Here is a 24,340-nt window from a genome sequence, read left to right as displayed (position 1 = left end):
CCCTTACTTCTAATCACCAGATGGGAATGGCCATCTTCAGATGAATTAAGTTTAATGCTTGCACAAGACCCCTGCGAATTGCTTGATATTTTTTCCTCACCCGATTTACTCTCGGTGCCTTTCAGCCATGTTTTAGTATCATCAGGGTGCATTGGTTGTGATACAGTTGCACATGGACTGGAGGAGAAGTGCCAGATGTAGCAGGCTGACGTGTTGTAATTACCCCAGGGCAAGGAAAATATACATAGATATGCCTAATCATATAAATACATGGCTAGATGGCACAGAAAGAAATACCAGAGTGAAACAGGTAGGTAATACATGATGTACAAGCTTGTGCTAGCCCAATCTATATATCCGGGAACATGGATTGCCTCTCACCTGAGCGGCTTCCTCCGGAGTGACGGAAAGGTTGGACGACACACTGTCAATCAGCTGTACTGAGTCAATGGCTGATCTCGGAAAGGCGTCTTTACAAAGTTTTTGCACCACGTCCTTTGATGAAGCCTTGAATATAGGGGGATAGAGTTACACAGGGTGGATGTGATAGGCTAGACAACGTATGCAGATTCAATGTCCAACTGCTGTCTGTGCTTTTCAGTCATACAATTCTATCAGCAGGCAGTTATTTACTATTGTTGCTGTGGGATATGAAACCACACTATCTACACTGGATTTCAATCTGTGTGCTGTCTCCATGAGTAACACAAATACACACTACCTGCTCATATACAGACATGACTGAAAAGCACAGAAAGGATTCAGAAACATAAGTCTGAAACATGCATTTAGTAAAAGTTAGACAAAGGCATATGCAAACCAATATAGGTCAGTAGTGAGATGGCAGAAAGTCTCCTTTAAATGAGATTGCGGCGCAGACGGCGTAATGGGACAGCTACAAATATCAGCATGTATTGTGTGTCCTCCAGCATGTCGGTTATAATGATATTTTAATACTTAATGTCAAACCTATCGTTCCGCAGTGAACTCCAAACCCTATTGATTGCGTGTTAAATATTCATGGAACAATTTGTGTCGCCAGATTAACAGGCAAAAATGTATTCATAAGCAACTGCAGGCTATAACAAACACAAGGCGGCATTTACAGCGCAACTGCACAATCCACGGGGAACGGACACCGAGGCAAAGGAGGCCGCAGATTTCCACCTAGCCAGCTCACACAACCGACCTTCCCATCACCTGCGCGGAGAGAGTGACCGCTCCTGGGGCCTACTGATGATTTACTCTGCGCTGTGCTAGAAGTTATATAGTGGTGACCGGCAGAAGAGAATAGGAAGGAGAGACAATAAGTAACTCAGCCAAGCTAGCATTTGTCCCCTTCTCTCCTAATCCTTACCTAGGTGGACATGCCTGCCTGGGGGTTCTGCACTTCTGGATGGACCACGGGCACAATAAACATGGGAGAGAGGTAGTATGGCTCCAGAAGGGGGTCGTCTTCTTTAGGCATCACTGTACAAATCATGGGGAAGTGTTGGAAGTGAAAATAAGAATTTACTCACCGGTAATTCTATTTCTCGTAGTCCGTAGTGGATGCTGGGGACTCCGTAAGGACCATGGGGAATAGACGGCTCCGCAGGAGACTGGGCACATCTAAGAAAGATTTAGGACTATCTGGTGTGCACTGGCTCCTCCCCCTATGACCCTCCTCCAAGCCTCAGTTAGGAACTGTGCCCGGAAGATCGGACACAATAAGGAAGGATTTTTGAATCCCGGGTAAGACTCATACCAGCCACACCAATCACACCATATAACACGTGATAGGAACCCCGGTTAACAGTATGATAACAAATGGAGCCTCTGAAGAGATGGCTCACAACAAAACCCAATTTTTGTAACAATAACTATGTACAGGTATTGCAGACAATCCGCACTTGGGATGGGCGCCCAGCATCCACTACGGACTACGAGAAATAGAATTACCGGTGAGTAAATTCTTATTTTCTCTGACGTCCTAGTGGATGCTGGGGACTCCGTAAGGACCATGGGGATTATACCAAAGCTCCCAAACGGGCGGGAGAGTGCGGATGACTCTGCAGCACCGAATGAGAGAACTCCAGGTCCTCCTCAGCCAGGGTATCAAATTTGTAGAATTTTGCAAACGTGTTTGCCCCCGACCAAGTAGCTGCTCGGCAAAGTTGTAAAGCTGAGACCCCTCGGGCAGCCGCCCAAGATGAGCCCACCTTCCGTGTGGAATGGGCTTTTACAGATTTAGGCTGCGGTAAGCCTACCGCAGAATGCGCCAGCTGAATAGTGCTACAAATCCAGCGCGCAATAGACTGCTTAGAAGCAGGAGCACCCAGCTTAGCGGGTGCATACAGGATAAACAGCGAGTCAGTCTTTCTGACTCCAGCCGTCCTGGAAATATAAATTTTTAGGGCCCTGACTACGTCCAGCAACTTGGAATCCTCCAAGTCCCTAGTAGCCGCAGGCACCACAATAGGTTGGTTCAAGTAAAAAGCTGAGACCACCTTTGGGAGAAACTGAGGACGAGTCCTCAATTCTGCCCTATCCATATGGAAAATCAGATAAGGGCTTTTACAAGACAAAGCCGCCAATTCTGAAAACCCGCCTGGCCGACGCCAAGGCCAACAGCATGACCACTTTCCACGTGAGATATTTTAAATCCACAGTCTTAAGTGGTTCGAACCAATGTGATTTCAGGAATGCCAAAACCACATTGAGATCCCAAGGTGCCACTGGGGGCACAAAAGGAGGCTGAATATGCAGTACTCCTTTGACAAAAGTCTGAACTTCGGGTAGTGAAGCCAGTTCTTTTTGGAAGAAAATCGACAGAGCCGAAATCTGGACCTTTATGGACCCCAATTTGAGGCCCAACGTCACCCCTGCTTGCAGGAAGTGCAGGAATCGACCCAGTTGAAATTCCTCCGTCAGGGCCTTCATGGCCTCACACCAAGCAACATATTTTCGCCAAATGCGGTGATAATGTCTTGCGGTGACATCCTTCCTGGCTTTGATCAGGGTAGGGATGACTTCCTCCGGAATACCCTTTCCTTCAGGATCCGGTGTTCAACCGCCATGCCGTCAAACGCAGCCGCGGTAAGTCTTGGAACAGACAGGGTCCCTGCTGCAGCAGGTCTTGTCTGAGCGGCAGAGGCCAAGGGTCCTCTGTAAGCATCTCTTGAAGTTCCGGGTACCAAGCTCTTCTTGGCCAATCCGGAACCACGAGTATGGTTTTCACTCCTCGCCTTCTTATTATTCTCAGTACCTTGGGTATGAGAGGTAGAGGAGGAAACACATAAACCGACTGGTACACCCATGGTGTCACTAGAGCGTCCACCGCTATCGCCTGAGGGTCTCTTGACCAGGCGCAATATCTTTTCAACTTCTTGTTGAGGCGGGACGCCATCATGTCTACCTGTGGTTTTTCCCACCGGTTGACCAGCATTTGGAAGACTTCTGGATGAAGTCCCCATTCTCCCGGGTGGAGGTCGTGCCTGCTGAGGAAGTCTGCTTCCCAGTTGTCCACTCCCGGAATGAACACTGCCGTCAGTGCTAACACATGATTCTCTGCCCATCTGAGAATCCTTGTGGCTTCTGCCATCGCCATCCTGCTTCTCGTGCCGCCCTGTCTGTTTACATGGGCGACCGCCGTGATGTTGTCTGACTGGATCAGTACCGGCTGGTTTTGAAGCAGGGGTCTTGCCTGGCTTAGGGCATTGTAAATGGCCCTTAGCTCCAGGATATTTATGTGAAGAGAAATCTCCTGATTTGACCACAGTCCTTGGAAATTTCTTCCCTTTGTGACTGCCCCCCAGCCCCGAAGGCTGGCATCCGTGGTCACCAGGACCCAGTCCTGTATTCCGAATCTGCGGCCCTCTAGTAGATGAGCCCTCTGCAGCCACCACAGCAGCGACACCCTGGTTCTGGCCGATAGGGTTATCCGCTGTTGCATCTGGAGATGGGACCCGGACCATTTGTCCAACAGGTCCCACTGGAACGTCCTTGCATGGAACCTTCCGAATGGAATTGCTTCGTACGAAGCTACCATTTTTCCCAGGACTCGTGTGCATTGATGTACCGACACTTTTCCTGGTTTTAGGATGTCTCTGACCAGAGATGACAATTCCTCGGCTTTTTCCAGTGGAAGAAACACTCTTTTCTGGTCTGTGTCCAGAATCATTCCCAGGAACAGAAGACTTGTCAACGGGACCAGCTGTGACTTTGGAATGTTTAGAATCCAGCCGTGCTGTTGTAGCACTTCCTGAGAAAGTGCCACCCCCACTATCAACTGTTCTTTGGACCTCGCCTTTATCAGGAGATCGTCCAAGTACGGGATAATTAAAACTCCCTTCTTGCGAAGGAGTATCATCATTTCGGCCATTACCTTGGTAAAGACCCTCGGTGCCGTGGATAACCCGAACGGCAGCGTCTGGAACTGATAGTGACAGTCCTGTACCACAAATCTGAGGTACTCCTGGTGCGGAGGGTAAATGGGGACATGCAGGTACGCATCCTTGATGTCCAGGGATACCATGTAATCCCCCTCCTCCAGGCTCGCAATAACCGCCCTGAGCGATTCCATCTTGAACTTGAACCTTTTGATATAAGTGTTCAAGGTTTTTAAATTTAAGATGGGTCTCACCGAACCGTCCGGTTTCGGTACCACAAACATTGTGGAGTAGTAACCCTTTCCTTGCTGAAGGAGGGGTACCTTGACGATCACTTTCTGTGAATACAGTTTTTGAATAGCCACCAACACTGCCTCCCTGGCAGAGGGAGTTGCCGGCAAGGCAGATTTTAGGAAACGGCGGGGGGGAGACGTCTCGAATTCAAGCCTGTACCCCTGAGATACTACTTGAAGGACCCAGGGATCCACTTGTGAGAGAGCCCACTGTGCGCTGAAAAACCTGAGACGTGCCCCCACCGTTCCCGATTCCGCCTGAGCAGCCCCAGCGTCATGCTGTGGACTTACCGGACGCAGGGGAGGACTTCTGCTCCTGGGAACTAGCTGTGTGCTGCAGCTTTTTCCCCCTTCCTCTGCCCCGCGGCAGAAAGGATGAGCCTCTAGCCCGCTTATTTTTCTGGGGCCGAAAGGACTGTACCTGATAATACGGTGCTTTCTTTTGCTGTGGGGTAGCCTGTGGCAAAAAAGTCGATTTCCCAGCAGTAGCTGTGGAAACGAGGTCTGAAAGACCTACCCCAAAAAGTTCCACCCCTTTATAGGGTAAAACTTCCATGTGCCGCTTGGAGTCGGCATCACCTGACCATTGCCTAGTCCATAACCCCCGTCTGGCGGCAATGGACATAGCGCTTATTTTTGATGCCAGCCGGCAAATATCCCTCTGTGCATCACGCATGTATAAGACCGCGTCTTTTATATGGTCAATCGTAAGCAAAATATTGTCCCTATCCATGGTATCAATGTTTTCCGACAGGGAGTCTGACCACGCAGCAGCAGCACTGCACATCCAAGCTGATGCAATAGCGGGTCTCAATATAATGCCAGTGTGTGTGTATATAGCTTTTAGGGTACTTTCCAGCTTTCTATCAGCAGGTTCATTTAGGGCGGCCGTATCCGGAGACGGTAGTGCCACCTTCTTTGATAAGCGTGTCAATGCTTTATCTACCCTAGGGGGTGTTTCCCAGCGTGACCTATCCTCTGGCGGGAAAGGGTACGCAGCCATTAACCGTTTAGAAATGATCAATTTCTTATCTGGGGAAGTCCACGCTTCCTCACACACCTCATTTAGTTCGTCAGATGCAGGAAAAACTACTGGTAGTTTTTTCTCACCAAACATAATACCCTTTTTTGTGGTACCTGGGGTATCATCAGAAATGTGTAAAACATTTTTCATAGCCTCAATCATATAACGGGTGGATCTATTGGAGGGTACACTCGTCTCATCATCGTCGACACTGGAGTCGGTATCCGTGTCGACATCTGTATCTGTCATCTGAGGTAGCGGGCGTTTTATAGCCCCTGATGACATTTGAGACGCTTGGACAGGCACAAGCTGAATAGCCGGCTGTCCTATGTCGTCAAACCTTTTATGTAAGGAGCTGACACTGTCACGTAATTCCTTCCATAAGTCCATCCACACTGGTGTCGACCCCGCAGGGGGTGACATCACATTCACAGGCATTTGCTCCGCCTCCACATCATTATCCTCATCATACATGTCGACACAGCAGTACCGACACACAGCAGACACACAGGGAATGCTCTTACAGAGGACAGGACCCCACAAAGCCCTTTGGGGAGACAGAGGGAGAGTATGCCAGCACACGCCAGGGCGCTATACAGGGATATCACTATACAGAGTGTTTTCCCCTATAGCTGCCTATAATATATATATACTGCGCCTAAATTGTGCCCCCCCTCTCTTTTTTACCCTTTCTGTAGTGCAGGACTGCAGGGGAGAGCCAGGGAGCTTCCTTCCAGCGGAGCTGTGAGGGAATAATGGCGCCAGTGTGCTGAGGGAGTTGGCTCCGCCCCTTTTTCGGCGGGCTTTCTCCCGCTATTTTATCATTTCTGGCAGGGGTTAATATACACCTATATAGCCTCTGGGGCTATATATGGTGTTAGTTTTGCCAGCCAAGGTGTTATTATTGCTGCTCAGGGCGCCCCCCCCCAGCACCCATCAGTGACCGCAGTGTGTGGTGTGCATGAGGAGCAATGGCGCACAGCTGCAGTGCTGTGCGCTACCTTGGAGAAGACAGAAGTCTTCAGCCGCCGATTTTCCGGACCACCTTCTTGTTTCTGGCTCTGTAAGGGGGACGGCGGCGCGGCTCCGGGAACGGACGACGAGGTCGGGTCCTGTGTTCGATCCCTCTGGAGCTAATGGTGTCCAGTAGCCTAAGAAGCCCAAGCTACCACCACTTAGGTAGGTTCGCTTCTTCTCCCCTTAGTCCCTCGTTGCAGTGAGCCTGTTGCCAGCAGGTCTCACTGAAAATAAAAAACCTAAACTAAACTTTCTTCTAGGAGCTCAGGAGAGCCCCTAGTGTGCATCCAGCTCAGCCGGGCACAGAAATCTAACTGAGGCTTGGAGGAGGGTCATAGGGGGAGGACAGTGCACACCAGATAGTCCTAAATCTTTCTTTAGATGTGCCCAGTCTCCTGCGGAGCCGTCTATTCCCCATGGTCCTTACGGAGTCCCCAGCATCCACTAGGACGTCAGAGAAATGAGCGTATGCTGATCCAAGGAACGTGTATGAAATAAATGTGTAATGCACCTATATAGAGAGATGTGCGCAGCACGAGATGCGGTCTCCCCTATGTGTGCGCCTGGTTTACAGAGAGTCACCACAATCAGCGCACACTTGCTCCTGCCTTGTATTACGTGCAAATGATCCGCCTCCAAACACGCCCTGCTCTGCCCACATTACAGCGAGCACGCCTGCGCTGGACATTACTGACGTGAGAATGACCAGTTACCGCACAGTTCCGCCTCTTTGGTCGGAAGTGTAGATGCCAGCGAAATCTGTTCCGTGTCGCCCGGCTGCTGATTACGAGCCGACATTTCACTTGGTGTTAATCAGCCACAGAACCTGCACAATCCATGAGTGACCCGGATTAAAGCGATGGTATGGTAAACCTATAATTAATGTTAGTTGGTCCCTCTCACTGTTATGGACAGCAATGCGGGGGTTAAGGTGAGCAGTAAGGGGGCACAGCATCAAACGCAGTAGATTTAGGGCAGACTAAAAGGGCCGAGTGGTTCTTATCTGCTGACACATTCTATGCTGCTATCCTGCCAACCCATGACAACGTAAGGGAACCCCATCCGGCTAAGGCTCGGATAGGGGGTGATTTGTCTTTTTATTGTAAAGGTATTTAAATTAGGTGTTATTAAGCCCTGGATACTGAGATTACGGTGTGTAAAAGATTGTACATTGTTTAGAGTCAGAGCGGACTCGGCTACAGGAAATCTCAGATATATCAATGTTTACGTTAAGTCCTGACAGCTTCCCAACCTCTTCCTGCTGACAACAATGACCGGGAGAGGCGATAGGGGGCTCAGGAAATGAGAGGAGTCTGTCATCCATAAAGAGACAAACCTTATATTCCCATATATCCAGCCATAGGGGGTAATTCCAAGTTGATCGCAGCAGGAATTTTTTTAGCAGTTGGGCAAAGCCATGTGCACTGCAGGGGGAGCAGATGTAACATGTGCAGAGAGAGTTAGATTTTGGTGGGTTATTTTGTTTCTGTGCAGGGTAAATACTGGCTGCTTTATTTTTACACTACAATTTAGATTGCAGATTGAACACACCCCACCCAAATCTATCTCTCTCTGCACATGTTACATCTGCCTCCCCTGCAGTGCACATGGTTTTGCCCAACTGCTAAAAAATGTCCTGCTGCGATCAACTTGGAATTACCCCCCATAGTCTCCAGTCCTAAGGCACGAGGGACTCCCCGTCTTTTACCACAATCTGTCTGTCTTATAGGCCCTACACACTGGGCAATATCACTCAAAGATATGAACGATCTCGTTCATTAATGAACGAGATAACGTTCATATCTTTGAGTGTGGAGGCTCCAGCGATGAACGATGCGCAGCCCCGCGCTCGTTCATCGCTGGTGCCCCGTCGGCTGTACATGCAGGCCAATATGGACGATCTCGTCCATATTTGCCTGCACTTCTATGGAGCTGTGCGACGGGGGGAGTGAAAAATCTTCACTCCCCCCGCCACTGCCCCCCCCCCCGCCACCGGGTCGCCCGTCGGACGTATCCGCCGTCGGGCAGCTTGGCGGCGGATCGTTAAATGTGTAGGGCCCTTTAGTGTACAACAGAGTCCAAGCCTGGCAGCTGCAGACCAGTAGTAGGTGCTCACTGTATCAACAAATAATCCAGTGGTTCCCAAATGCAGACCTCAATGCACCCGAACCGTTCAGGTTTAAATATCCCTGCTTGTGCTCAGGTGGTACAGTAAAAGTGACTAATTAAGTCACCTGTGCATAGCTAACTTTAGCCAAAATCGCAAGGAAAGTTAGTGCAGATTGCGATCCCGATGCGCGGTCCCGCGAGGTCGGTATCGCAAGCCTAGATAGACAGTGCAGGCAAGTCAATTTTGACTATCTAGTATAAAAGTATAGTCAAAATTGACACTTAGCCAAAATCGCACATAATCAGTATCGCAAGCACATCGCATACGTAGAATCGGGCACAGCTGAAATCTCACCGTGTGTACACACCTTAAGACTAGGGGGTAAATTTACTAACATTAGTAATTTTCCGTTTGAGGTCAAAGTTCAATCACGAATGACATCGAAAGTGTAAATATGCAACTTTTTGAATTTATTACGACTAATTTACTAAGCTGCCGTATTCTGCATTTTCGGTTTTTCCGATGTCGATGTCATTCAGTTTTTTAGGCAGTGTTTTACGTGAGTGACTTGTAAAACACTGCCGACTTTAATACAATGAATCTCGGCCGGATCTGAGAGATCCGTGCTGGGCTTCATTGCGCACCTTGTAAAAAAAAAAATGTTTAAACTTAAAAAAAAAAATTGCGTGGGGTCCCCCCTCCTAAGCCAAACCAGCCTCGGGCTCTTTGAGCCGGTCCTGGTTGCAAAAATATGGGGGAAAAATTGACAGGGGTTCCCCCATATTTAAACAACCAGCACCGGGCTCTGCGCCTGGTCCTGGTTCCAAAAATACGGGGGACAAAAAGCGTAGGGGTCCCCCGTATTTTTGAAACCAGCATCGGGCTCCACTAGCTGGACAGATAATGCCACAGCCGGGGGTCACTTTTATACAGCGCCCTGCGGCCGTGGCATTAAATACCCAACTAGTCACCCCTGGCCGGGGTACCCTGGAGGAGTGGGAACCCCTTCAATCAAGGGGTCCCCCCCCTCCAGCCACCCAAGGGCCAGGGGTGAAGCCCGAGGCTGCCCCCCCCCATCCATGGGCTGCGGATGGGAGGCTGATAGCCATTGTGTAAAAAAATGAATATTGTTTTTAGTAGCAGTACTACAAGTCCCAGCAAGCCTCCCCGCAAGCTGGTACTTGGAGAACCACAAGTACCAGCATGCGGCGGAAAACCGGGCCCGCTGGTACCTGTAGTAGTACTACTACTAAAAAAAATACCCTAATAAAAACATAAGACACACACCTTGAAAGTATAACTTTAATACATACATACACACCTCCATATACACATACTTACCTATGTTCACACGAGGGTCGGTCCTCTTCTCCATGTAGAATCCATGGTGTACCTGTTGAAAAAATTATACTCACAAAATCCAGGGTAGAAGCCTCTTCTTCTTGTAATCCATTTGTAATCCACGTACTTGTCAAAATAAAAAAACGGACACCCGACCTCGAACTGAAAGGGGCCCCATGTTTTCACATGGGACCCCTTTCCCCGAATGCCAGAAACCCCCACTGACTTATGTCTAAGTGGGTTTCTTAAGCCAATCAGGGAGCGCCACGTTGTGGCACCCTCCTGATCGGCTGTGTGCTCCTGTACTGTATGACAGGCAGCACCCGGCAGTGTTACAATGTAGCGCCTATGCGCTCCATTGTAACCAATGGTGGGAACTTTGTGGTCAGCGGTGAGGTTACTTTCGGTCAATCTACTTTTGGCATTATCTGTCCAGCTAGTGGAGCCCGGTGCTGGTTTCAAAAATACGGGGGACCCCTACGCTTTTTGTCCCCCGTATTTTTGGAACCAGGACCAGGCGCAGAGCCCGGTGCTAGTTGTTTAAATATGGGGGAACCCCTGTCAATTTCCCCCCCCATATTTTTGCAACCAGGACCGGCTCAAAGAGCCCGAGGCTGGTTTGGCTTAGGAGGGGGGGCCCCACGCAATTTTTTTCCTAAAAATGAACACTTTCCCACCCCTTCCCACTGATAAACATGCACGGATCTCATGGATCCCTGCATGCCTATCCAAACACGGGATAAAAAAGCAGGTCTGTTTTTTTTTAGCACTTTTTTACGAATTGTATTTCTGCACGGCAGTGTTTGGCTATTGTCGGCAGTGTTTGTGATTTGCACTTTTTAGTAAATTCCCGATTTCTACCAAATTGCAGGCGTATTTGACCGATGGTGTATTGATTCGTGATTTTTTCCTAGGACTTCCAAAATATTACGAATGCCCTCATCACTGCCGTGATTTTTGCTTAGTAAATTACCGAGATGACACTTTGAAGCAAAAACGGCATCTCGGTCAAAATCGGGACCTTAGTAAATATACCCCTAGGACTGTTACGGAAGCCTGGATGGCAGCTTTCAGGAACCACTGAATTAGTCCCTTAAATTTCCCAACCTGAGGAACTTAGTGGAAGCCCGGGAGCACAGTGGGGACCCCTGTGTGACTATATTACTGAGTCTCTACAGGGCATCCTAATCCTGCATGTTTGGGATTAAGGAAAATAAAATTAAATGACCAGGATTATCTATAACCCTTCAGTCACGGTAATGGGAAACACACTGCTTCTGAGGCCTTCCCCATGTGACGGTCAGTCTGAATGCTTGGAAAACCCCCACAAGCCGTTATCCTTCTACCTCACTGACAACTATTTATGAAGCTTGTTTCTTATTTGGTGAGTGATAGACTAGCGCGACGAATGTCCGCTCTAGAGATGCGCAGACCTAACCACATATCACCGATAACATCACATGAAAAATACTAAGTAGATAACAGGATCTTTTTATCTTTTTCACAGCCCATCACAGCGGCGTTCTGCACGCTGCGGATTTCTCTCCCCCTGTACCACCAAATGTGCGGGCACCACTATGTCACACGTACACGTCAGCAGAGCACCCCCGAATTTCTGTAAGTGAATACCAAGTAATACCTTTGTGTCTGCAGATGTGTAGCCACCCCGTCCCCTCTGCATATTATACTTATGGCTAATAATGAATTATTAAGGTAATTATGTAGTATTATAGCTGAAAACAATCCAGTACCACAGTGTGACAGACCGATTAACACTGTTCCTGGTGCACACAGGAGCTGTAGTGCTGTAAAAATCAGAATCCGAGCTACTTAATAAATACAAATAATAACAACAACAACAACAACAACAACAACAACAACAACAATACTGAATTTTGGTACCTGTCCAACACCCAACTGGGCAGCAAATAGTGGTAACATTATATAATAAGATTTTACTTACCGATAAATCTATTTCTCATAGTCCGTAGTGGATGCTGGGACTCCGTCAGGACCATGGGGAATAGCGGCTCCGCAGGAGACAGGGCACAAAATTTAAAAGTTTGACCACTAGGTGGTGTGTACTGGCTCCTCCCCCTATGACCCTCCTCCAAGCCTCAGTTAGGATACTGTGCCCGGACGAGCGTACACAATAAGGAAGGATTTTGAATCCCGGGTAAGACTCATACCAGCCACACCAATCACACCGTACAACCTGTGATCTGAACCCAGTTAACAGTATGATAACAGAGGAGCCTCTAGAAAAGATGGCTCACAACAATAAACAACCCGATTTTTTTGTAACAATAACTATGTACAAGTATTGCAGACAATCCGCACTTGGGATGGGCGCCCAGCATCCACTACGGACTATGAGAAATAGATTTATCGGTAAGTAAAAATAAGAATTTACTTACCGATAATTCTATTTCTCGGAGTCCGTAGTGGATGCTGGGGTTCCTGAAAGGACCATGGGGAATAGCGGCTCCGCAGGAGACAGGGCACAAAAAGTAAAGCTTTTCCAGATCAGGTGGTGTGTACTGGCTCCTCCCCCTATGACCCTCCTCCAGACTCCAGTTAGGTACTGTGCCCGGACGAGCGTACACAATAAGGGAGGATTTTGAATCCCGGGTAAGACTCATACCAGCCACACCAATCACACCGTACAACTTGTGATCTAAACCCAGTTAACAGTATGATAACAGAAAAGCCTCTGAAAGATGGCTCCCTAAACAATAACCCGAATTAGTTAACAATAACTATGTACAAGTATTGCAGATAATCCGCACTTGGGATGGGCGCCCAGCATCCACTACGGACTCCGAGAAATAGAATTATCGGTAAGTAAATTCTTATTTTCTCTATCGTCCTAGTGGATGCTGGGGTTCCTGAAAGGACCATGGGGATTATACCAAAGCTCCCAAACGGGCGGGAGAGTGCGGATGACTCTGCAGCACCGAATGAGAGAACTCCAGGTCCTCCTTTGCCAGGGTATCAAATTTGTAGAATTTTACAAACGTGTTCTCCCCTGACCACGTAGCTGCTCGGCAGAGTTGTAATGCCGAGACCCCTCGGGCAGCCGCCCAAGATGAGCCCACCTTCCTTGTGGAATGGGCCTTAACAGATTTAGGCTGTGGCAGGCCTGCCACAGAATGTGCAAGTTGAATTGTGTTACAAATCCAACGAGCAATCGACTGCTTAGAAGCAGGCGCACCCAACTTGTTGGGTGCATACAGTATAAACAGCGAGTCAGATTTTCTGACTCCAGCCGTCCTTGAAATGTATATTTTTAAAGCTCTGACAACGTCCAACAACTTGGAGTCCTCCAAGTCGCTTGTAGCCGCAGGCACTACAATAGGCTGGTTCAGGTGAAACGCTGATACCACCATAGGGAGAAAATGCGGACGCGTCCGCAGCTCTGCCCTATCCGAATGGAAAATTAAATAAGGGCTTTTATAAGATAAAGCCGCCAGTTCAGATACTCTCCTGGCGGACGCCAGGGCCAGTAACATAGTCACTTTCCATGTGAGATATTTCAAATCCACATTTTTTAGTGGTTCAAACCAATGGGATTTGAGGAAATCTAAAACTACATTTAGATCCCACGGTGCCACCGGAGGCACCACAGGAGGCTGTATATGCAGTACTCCTTTGACAAAAGTCTGGACCTCAGGAACTGAGGCCAATTCTTTTTGGAAGAATATTGACAGGGCCGAAATTTGAACCTTAATAGATCCCAATTTTAGACCCATAGACAATCCTGATTGCAGGAAATGTAGGAAACGACCCAGTTGAAATTCCTCCGTCGGAGCACTCCGATCCTCGCACCACGCAACATATTTCCGCCAAATGCGGTGATAATGCTTCGCGGTGACTTCCTTTCTTGCCTTAATCAAGGTAGGAATGACTTCTTCTGGAATGCCTTTTCCTTTTAGGATCTGGCGTTCAACCGCCATGCCGTCAAACGCAGCCGCGGTAAGTCTTGGAATAGACACGGTCCCTGCTGAAGCAGGTCCTGTCTTAGAGGTAGAGGCCACGGATCGTCCGTGACCATCTCTTGAAGTTCCGGGTACCAAGACCTTCTTGGCCAATCCGGAGCCACTAGTATCGTTCTTACTCCGCTTTGCCGTATGATTCTCAATACCTTTGGTATGAGAGGCAGAGGAGGAAACACATACACCGACTGGTACACCCAAGGTGTTACCAGCGCGTCCACAGCTATTGCCTGCGGATCTCTTGACCTGGCGCAATACCTGTCCAGTTTTTTGTTGAGGCGAGACGCCATCATGTCCACCATTGGTCTTTCCCAACGGTTTATTAGCATGTGGAAAACTTCTGGATGAAGTCCCCACTCTCCCGGGTGAAGATCGTGTCTGCTGAGGAAGTCTGCTTCCCAGTTGTCCACTCCCGGGATGAACACTGCTGACAGTGCTATCACGTGATTCTCCGCCCAGCGAAGGATCCTGGCAGCTTCTGCCATTGCACTCCTGCTTCTTGTGCCGCCCTGTCTGTTTACATGGGCGACTGCCGTGATGTTGTCCGACTGGATCAACACCGGTCTTCCTTGAAGCAGAGGTTCCGCCTGGCTTAGAGCATTGTAGATTGCTCTTAGTTCCAGAATGTTTATGTGAAGAGACTTTTCCAGGCTCGACCACACTCCCTGGAAGTTTCTTCCTTGTGTGACTGCTCCCCAGCCTCTCAGGCTGGCGTCCGTGGTCACCAGGATCCAATCCTGTATGCCGAATCTGCGGCCCTCCAATAGATGAGCCCTCTGCAACCACCACAGAAGAGATACCCTTGTCCTTGGAGACAGGGTTATCCGCAGGTGCATCTGAAGATGCGTGCATTGATGTACAGACACCTTTCCTGGTTTTAGGAGATTCCTGACCAGGTCGGATAACTCCTTGGCTTTTTCCTCGGGAAGAAAAACCTTTTTCTGAACCGTGTCCAGAATCATCCCTAGGAACAGCAGACGAGTTGTCGGCATTAATTTGGATTTTGGAATATTCAGAATCCATCCGTGCTGCTTTAGCACCTCTTGAGATATTGCTAATCCCATCTTAATTAATACGCCTTTTCTTCGAAGAAGAATCATCATCTCGGCCATTACCTTTGTAAAGACCCGAGGTGCCGTGGACAAACCAAACGGCAGCGTCTGAAACTGATAGTGACAGTTTTGTACAACGAACCTGAGGTACCCCTGGTGTGAGGGGTAAATTGGAACGTGGAGATACGCATCCTTGATGTCCAAGGATACCATAAAGTCCCCTTCTTCCAGGTTCGCTATCACTGCTCTGAGTGACTCCATCTTGAACTTGAACTTCTTTATGTACAGGTTCAAGGACTTCAGATTTAGAATAGGCCTTACCGAGCCATCCGGCTTCGGAACCACAAATAGAGTGGAATAATACCCCTTCCCTTGTTGTAGAAGAGGTACCTTGACTATCACCTGCTGAGAGTACAGCTTGTGAATGGCTTCCAAAACCGTCTCCCTTTCGGAAGGGGACGTTGGTAAAGCAGACGTCAGGAAACGGCGAGGTGGATCTGTCTCTAATTCCAACCTGTACCCCTGAGATATTATCTGCAGGATCCAGGGATCTACCTGCGAGTGAGCCCACTGCGCGCTGTAATTTTTGAGACGACCTCCCACCGTCCCCGAGTCCGCTTGAGAAGCCCCAGCGTCATGCTGAGGCTTTTGTAGAAGCCGGGGAGGGCTTCTGTTCCTGGGAAGGAGCTGCCTGTTGCTGTCTCTTCCCTCGACCTCTGCCTCGTGGCAGATATGAATAGCCCTTTGCTCTCTTATTTTTAAAGGAACGAAAGGGCTGCGGTTGAAAAGTCGGTGCCTTTTTCTGTTGGGGAGTGACTTGAGGTAGAAAGGTGGATTTCCCGGCTGTAGCCGTGGCCACCAAATCTGATAGACCGACTCCAAATAACTCCTCCCCTTTATACGGCAAAACTTCCATATGCCGTTTTGAATCCGCATCGCCTGTCCACTGTCGCGTCCATAAAGCTCTTCTGGCCGAAATGGACATAGCACTTACCCGTGATGCCAGTGTGCAGATATCCCTCTGTGCATCACGCATATAAAGAAATGCATCCTTTATTTGTTCTAACGACAGTAAAATATTGTCCCTGTCCAGGGTATCAATATTTTCAATCAGGGACTCTGACCAAACTACCCCAGCACTGCACATCCAGGCAGTCGCTATAGCTGGTCGTAGTATAACACCTGCATGTGTGTATATACTTTTTTGGATATTTTCCATCCTCCTATCTGATGGATCTTTAAGTGCGGCCGTCTCAGGAGAAGGTAACGCCACTTGTTTTGATAAGCGTGTTAGCGCCTTGTCCACCCTAGGAGGTGTTTCCCAGCGCTCCCTAACCTCTGGCGGGAAAGGGTATAAAGCCAATAACTTCTTTGAAATTATCAGCTTTTTATCAGGGGCAACCCACGCTTCATTACACACGTCATTTAATTCTTCTGATTCAGGAAAAACTATAGGTAGTTTTTTCACACCCCACATAATACCCTGTTTAGTGGTACCTGTAGTATCAGCTAAATGTAACGCCTCCTTCATTGCCAAAATCATATAACGTGTGGCCCTACTGGAAAATACGGTTGATTCGTCACCGTCACCACTGGAGTCAGTGCCTGTGTCTGGGTCTGTGTCGACCGACTGAGGCAAAGGGCGTTTTACAGCCCCTGACGGTGTTTGAGGCGCCTGGACAGGCACTAATTGATTGTCCGGCCGCCTCATGTCGTCAAACGACTGCTTTAGCGTGTTGACACTATCCCGTAATTCCATAAATAAAGGCATCCATTCTGGTGTCGACCCCCTAGGAGGTGACATCCCCATATTTGGCAATTGCTCCGCCTCCACACCAATATCGTCCTCATACATGTCGACACACACGTACCGACACAGCAGACACACAGGGAATGCTCTAAACGAAGACAGGACCCACTAGCCCTTTGGGGAGACAGAGGGAGAGTCTGCCAGCACACACCAAAAAGCGCTATATATGACAGGGATAGCCTTATAATAAGTGCTCCCTTATAGCTGCTTTATATATATCAAGATATTGCCATTAAATTTGCCCCCCCTCTCTGTTTTACCCTGTTTCTGTAGTGCAGTGCAGGGGAGAGACCTGGGAGCCGTCCTGACCAGCGGAGCTGTGAGAGGAAATGGCGCCGTGTGCTGAGGAGATAGGCCCCGCCCCTTTTTCGGCGGGCTCGTCTCCCGCTATTTTGTGAATACAGGCAGGGGTTAAATATCTCCATATAGCCTCTGGGGGCTATATGTGAGGTATTTTTAGCCTTTATATAGGTTTACATTTGCCTCCCAGGGCGCCCCCCCCCAGCGCCCTGCACCCTCAGTGACTGCGTGTGAAGTGTGCTGAGAGGAAAATGGCGCACAGCTGCAGTGCTGTGCGCTACCTTTAGAAGACTGCAGGAGTCTTCAGCCGCCGATTCTGGACCTCTTCTTACTTCAGCATCTGCAAGGGGGCCGGCGGCGCGGCTCCGGTGACCATCCAGGCTGTACCTGTGATCGTCCCTCTGGAGCTGATGTCCAGTAGCCAAGAAGCCAATCCATCCTGCACGCAGGTGAGTTCACTTCTTCTCCCCTCTGTCCCTCGTTGCAGTGATCCTGTTGCCAGCAGGAATCACTGTAAAATAAAAAACCTAAGCTAAACTTTCTCTAAGCAGCTCTTTATGAGAGCCACCTAGAATTGCACCCTTCTCGGCCGGGCACAAAAATCTAACTGGAGTCTGGAGGAGGGTCATAGGGGGAGGAGCCAGTACACACCACCTGATCTGGAAAAGCTTTACTTTTTGTGCCCTGTCTCCTGCGGAGCCGCTATTCCCCATGGTCCTTTCAGGAACCCCAGCATCCACTAGGACGATAGAGAAATCTTATTTTCTCTGACGTCCTAGTGGATGCTGGGACTCCGTCAGGACCATGGGGATTATACCAAAGCTCCCAAACGGGCGGGAGAGTGCGGATGACTCTGCAGCACCGAATGAGAGAACTCCAGGTCCTCCTTAGCCAGGGTATCAAATTTGTAGAATTTTACAAACGTGTTCTCCCCTGACCACGTAGCTGCTCGGCAGAGTTGTAATGCCGAGACCCCTCGGGCAGCCGCCCAAGATGAGCCCACCTTCCTTGTGGAGTGGGCATTGACAGATTTAGGCTGTGGCAGGCCTGCCACAGAATGTGCCAGTTGAATTGTGCTACAAATCCAACGAGCAATCGTCTGCTTAGAAGCAGGAGCACCCATCTTGTTGGGTGCATATAGTATAAACAGCGAGTCAGATTTTCTGACTCCAGCCGTCCTTGAAATATATATTTTCAATGCTCTGACAACGTCCAGCAACTTGGAATCCTCCAAATCGCTAGTAGCCGCAGGCACCACAATAGGCTGGTTCAGGTGAAACGCTGATACCACCTTAGGCAGAAAATGAGGACGCGTCCTCAATTCTGCCCTGTCCGAATGGAAAATCAGATACGGGCTTTTATACGACAAAGCCGCCAATTCTGACACTCTCCTGGCTGAAGCCAGAGCCAGTAGCATGGTTACTTTCCATGTAAGATATTTCAAATCTACCGATTTGAGTGGCTCAAACCAATGGGATTTGAGAAAATCCAAAACTACATTGAGATTCCACGGTGCCACTGGGGGCACAACCGGGGGCTGTATATGTAGTACTCCTTTTACAAAAGTCTGGACTTCAGGAACTGAAGCCAATTCTTTCTGGAAGAAAATCGACAGGGCCGAAATTTGAACCTTAATGGACCCTAATTTGAGGCCCATAGACAATCCTGTTTGCAGGAAATGTAGGAATCGACCCAGTTGAAATTCCTCTGTCGGGGCCTTCCTGGCCTCACACCATGCAACATATTTTCTCCAAATGCGGTGATAATGTTGTGCAGTCACCTCCTTCCTGACTTTGACCAGGGTAGGGATGACCTCTTCCGGAATGCCTTTTTCCTTTAGGATCCGGCGTTCAACCGCCATGCCGTCAAACGCAGCCGCGGTAAGTCTTGGAATAGACACGGTCCCTGCTGAAGCAGATCCCTTCTTAGAGGTAGAGGCCACGGATCTTCCGTGAGCATCTCCTGAAGTTCCGGGTACCAAGTCCTCCTTGGCCAGTCCGGAGCCACTAGTATCGTTCTTACTCCCCTTTGCCGTATAATTCTCAGTACCTTGGGTATGAGAGGCAGAGGAGGGAACACATACACTGACTGGTACACCCATGGTGTTACCAGAGCGTCCACAGCTATTGCCTGAGGATCTCTTGACCTGGCGCAATACCTGTCCAGTTTTTTGTTGAGGCGGGACGCCATCATGTCCACCATTGGTCTTTCCCAATGGACCACAATCATGTGGAAGACTTCTGGATGAAGTTCCCACTCTCCCGGGTGAAGATCGTGTCTGCTGAGGAAGTCTGCTTCCCAGTTGTCCACTCCCGGAATGAACACTGCCGACAGTGCTATCACATGATTTTCCGCCCAGCGAAGAATCCTTGCAACTTCTGCCATTGCCCTCCTGCTTCTTGTGCCGCCCTGTCTGTTTACGTGGGCGACTGCCGTGATGTTGTCCGACTGGATCAACACCGGCTGACCCTGAAGCAGAGGTTTTGCCAGGCTTAGAGCATTGTAGATTGCTCTTAGTTCCAGTATATTTATGTGAAGAGACGTTTCCAGGCTTGACCACACGCCCTGGAAGTTTCTTCCTTGTGTGACCGCTCCCCAGCCTCTCAGGCTGGCATCCGTGGTCACTAGGACCCAGTTCTGTATGCCGAATCTGCGGCCCTCCAACAGATGAGCACTCTGCAACCACCATAGCAGAGAGACCCTTGTCCTTGTCGACAATTTTATCCGCTGATGCATCTGCAGATGCGATCCGGACCATTTGTCTAGCAGATCCCACTGAAAAATTTGTGCATGGAATCTGCCGAATGGAATCGCTTCGTAAGAAGCCACCATTTTTTCCAGGACTCTTGTGCATTGATGCACAGACACTGTCCCTGGTTTTAGGAGGTTCCTGACTAGTTCGGATAACTCCCTGGCTTTCTCCTCTGGAAGAAATACCTTTTTCTGAACAGTGTCCAGAATCATCCCTAGGAACAGCAGACGTGTCGTCGGGATCAGTTGGGATTTTGGAAAATTCAGAATCCACCCGTGCTGTTGGAGCACTACTTGAGTTAGTGCTACTCCGACCTCCAGCTGTTCTCTGGATCTTGCCCTTATCAGGAGATCGTCCAAGTAAGGGATAATTAATACGCCTTCTCTTCGAAGAAGGATTATCATTTCGGCCATCACCTTGGTAAAGACCCTGGGTGCCGTGGACAATCCAAACGGCAGCGTCTGAAACTGATAATGACAGTTTTGTACCACGAACCTGAGGAACCCTTGGTGTGAAGGGCAAATTGGGACATGAAGGTAAGCATCCTTGATGTCCAAGGACACCATAAAATCCCCTTCTTCCAGATTCGCTATCACTGCTCTTTAAAATAGGTCTTACCGAGCCGTCCGGCTTCGGTACCACAAATAGCGTGGAGTAATACCCCTTTCCCTGTTGTAGAAGGGGTACCTTGACTATCACCTGCTGAGAATACAGCTTGTGAATGGCTTCCAATACCGTCGCCCTGTCGGAGGGAGACGTTGGCAAAGCAGACTTTAGGAACCGGCGAGGGGGAGACTTCTCGAATTCCAACCTGTAACCCTGAGATACTACCTGCAGGATCCAGGGGTCCACCTGCGAGTGAGCCCACTGTGCGCTGAAATTCTTGAGGCGACCCCCCACCGCCCCTGAGTCCGCTTGTAATGTCCCAGCGTCATGCTGAGGCCTTTACAGAAGCCGGGGAGGACTTCTGCTCCTGGGAAGGGGCTGCTTGGTGCAGTCTCTTACCCTTTCCTTTGCCTCGGGGCAAATATGAATGTCCTTTTGCTCGCTTGTTCTTATAGGAACGAAAGGACTGCGGCTGAAAAGACTGCGTCTTTTTCTGTTGGGAGGGGACTTGAGGTAAAAAGGTGGACTTCCCGGCTGTTGCCGTGGCTACCAAATCCGATAGACCGACCCCAAATAATTCCTCCCCTTTATACGGTAATACTTCCATATGCCGTTTGGAATCCGCATCGCCTGACCACTGTCGTGTCCATAGACTTCTTCTGGCAGATATGGACATCGCACTTACTCTTGATGCCAGAGTGCAGATATCTCTCTGTGCATCTCGCATATAAAGGAATGCATCCTTTAATTGCTCTATAGTCAATAAAATACTGTCCCTATCCAGGGTATCAATATTTTCAGTCAGGGACTCCGACCAAGCCACCCCAGCACTGCACATCCAGGCTGAGGCGATTGCTGGTCGCAGTATAACACCAGTATGTGTGTATATACTTTTTAGAGTATTTTCCAGCCTCCTATCAGCTGGATCCTTGAGGGCGGCCGTATCAGGAGACGGTAACGCCACTTGTTTGGATAAACGTGTGAGCGCCTTGTCCACCCTAGGGGGTGTTTCCCAGCGCGCCCTAACCTCTGGCGGGAAAGGGTATAATGCCAATAACTTCTTTGAAATTAGCAGTTTTTTATCAGGGGTAACCCACGCTTCATCACACACGTCATTCAATTCCTCTGATTCAGGAAAAACTACAGGTAGTTTTTTCAGACCCCACATAATACCCCTTTTTGTGGTACTTGCAGTATCAGAGATATGCAAAGCCTCCTTCATTGCCGTGATCATATAACGTGTGGCCCTACTGGAAAATACGTTTGTTTCTTCACCGTCGACACTAGATTCGGTGTCCGTGTCTGGGTCTGTGTCGACCGACTGAGGCAAAGGGCGTTTTACAGCCCCTGACGGTGTTTGAGACGCCTGTACAGGTGCTAATTGGTTTGTCGGCCGTCTCATGTCGTCAACCGACTTTTGCAGCGTGCTGACATTATCACGTAATTCCATAAACAAAGCCATCCATTCCGGTGTCGACTCCCTAGGGGGTGACATCACCATTACCGGCAATTGCTCCGCCTCCACACCAACATCGTCCTCATACATGTCGACACACACGTACCGACACACAGCAGACACACAGGGAATGCTCTGATAGAAGACAGGACCCCACTAGCCCTTTGGGGAGACAGAGGGAGAGTTTGCCAGCACACACCAAAGCGCTATAATTATATAGGAACAACCTTATATAAGTGTTGTTTCCTTATAGCTGCTTAAATATATATAATATCGCCAAAAAATGCCCCCCCTCTCTGTTTTTTACCCTGTTTCTGTAGTGCAGTGCAGGGGAGAGCCTGGGAGCCTTCCTAGCAGCGGAGCTGTGTAGGAAAATGGCGCTGTGTGCTGAGGAGATAGGCCCCGCCCCCTATTCCGGCGGGCTCTTCTCCCGGTTTTTCTGAGACCTGGCAGGGGTGAAATACATCCATATAGCCTCAGGGACTATATGTGATGTATTCTTTTTAGCCAGAAAGGTAATCTCATTGCTGCCCAGGGCGCCCCCCCCAGCGCCCTGCACCCTCAGTGACCGCTGGTGTGAAGTGTGCCTGAGCGCAATGGCGCACAGCTGCAGTGCTGTGCGCTACCTCATGAAGACTGAAAAGCCTTCAGCCGCCGGTTTCTGGACCTCTTCTTACTTCGGCATCTGCAAGGGGTCGGCGGCGCGGCTCCGGTGACCCATCCAGGCTGTACCTGTGATCGTCCCTCTGGAGCTAGTGTCCAGTAGCCTAAGAAGCCAATCCATCCTGCACGCAGGTGAGTTCACTTCTTCTCCCCTAAGTCCCTCGTTGCAGTGAGCCTGTTGCCAGCAGGACTCACTGAAAATAAGAAACCTATCAAAACTTTTACTCTAAGCAGCTCTTTATGAGAGCCACCTAGATTGCACCCTTCTCGGCCGGGCACAAAAACCTAACTGAGGCTTGGAGGAGGGTCATGGGGGGAGGAGCCAGTACACACCACCTAGTGGTCAAACTTTTAAATTTTGTGCCCTGTCTCCTGCGGAGCCGCTATTCCCCATGGTCCTGACGGAGTCCCAGCATCCACTAGGACGTCAGAGAAATATATATATATATATATATATATACACATACATACATACGTATATATATATATATACACACACATACATACGTATATATATATATATATATATATAAACAAACAAACAAACAAACAGTGTATACATAGCTTCCACAGAGCATGAAGCCAATAAAACTGGCAATAATTCATACAAGTGCTGTACACTGTAACCCTGGCACTGATGCTAAATGCTGGCTTGCAACTATTCTAGAACTACAAGCCCCAGCACGCCTAGCCCTCTGGCAGTTGGGGGGAGACACACAGAAAGGGTGCAACTCCCAGCCTGGGTCTCCCTAACGCACCCACCTTCAGCAGGAGCTGCAGACTGGCAAAGTCCCTCTCCTGCAGCGCAGCCATCTTTCCCTGCTGTCATGTGACCCGAGCAGTGCAGTCACATGCTCCGGCCGCAGTGCGTGCTGGGAGGTGTAGTCTTTGGGCTGAAACACACTACACGGTTTTTCCCGTGCCGGCATTGTAGTTAACAGTGTGAGGGGTAGGGTCCCTTCACACTGCACGGCCCCGACCCGGCTGCCGGGTTGCAGCCGGGTCTCACCACTGGAAGGTCCGGCGGCCGGGCGGCCGCCGGGCCGTCTTTGGAGCGGCCGCCGGGCCGTCTTTGGAGCCAGTAAACCATGTGTGTGAAGGGGAGCTTTCACACACAACGGTTTCTTCTGCAGCCGTGTCTGATGCTGCGCATGCGCACAGCATCACACACGGCTCAAAGCCGTCCTGTGTGATAGACACTGCCGGTTTCTCCCGGATGGCAGAAAGCCGGACAAAGTTTGTCCGGCTTTTTGCCATCCGGCAAAAACCGTGTAGTGTGTTTCAGCCCTTTTTCTTTCCAGCAGCAGCCTGAGTCAGTGAGGAGGCAGCAGTCAGTGTTGTGTGTCTCCTAACAACTCTGTGCTGCCACCTCATGTTGTGTTATTGTGCTGTCATCAGCCATACAAATACCCTCTGCAAAGTGCCTTCAGCCCTGTTGGAGAATATGTCTAAATAAATAATAATAATAATAATAATAATAATAATAATAATAATGTTATTATTATTATATTATTATTATTATTATTATATTATTATTATTATTATTATAAT

At 49.1% G+C, this 24,340-nt stretch overlaps 1 protein-coding gene across 1 annotated transcript in view; it reads right to left on the bottom strand.

The window, feature by feature from the left end:
- The window catches only part of COMMD9 (COMM domain containing 9), a 29,686-nt gene extending 5,771 nt beyond the window's left edge, over nt 1–23,915 (bottom strand). Inside the window, exons 1-2 of the mRNA XM_063946289.1 lie at nt 23,552–23,915; nt 382–507 (exon numbers count right to left, since the gene is read on the bottom strand). Coding sequence (XP_063802359.1) covers nt 382–507; nt 23,552–23,602 — 177 coding nt within the window. The 5' untranslated portion in view covers nt 23,603–23,915. The remainder of the gene's footprint in view (nt 1–381; nt 508–23,551) is intronic.
- Between the last annotated feature and the right edge of the window lie 425 nt (nt 23,916–24,340).

This window comes from Pseudophryne corroboree, chromosome 11 (assembly GCF_028390025.1).
Source record: "Pseudophryne corroboree isolate aPseCor3 chromosome 11, aPseCor3.hap2, whole genome shotgun sequence".
Lineage (NCBI taxonomy): Eukaryota > Metazoa > Chordata > Amphibia > Anura > Myobatrachidae > Pseudophryne > Pseudophryne corroboree.
This window is presented reverse-complemented; position numbering and strand designations above follow the sequence as displayed.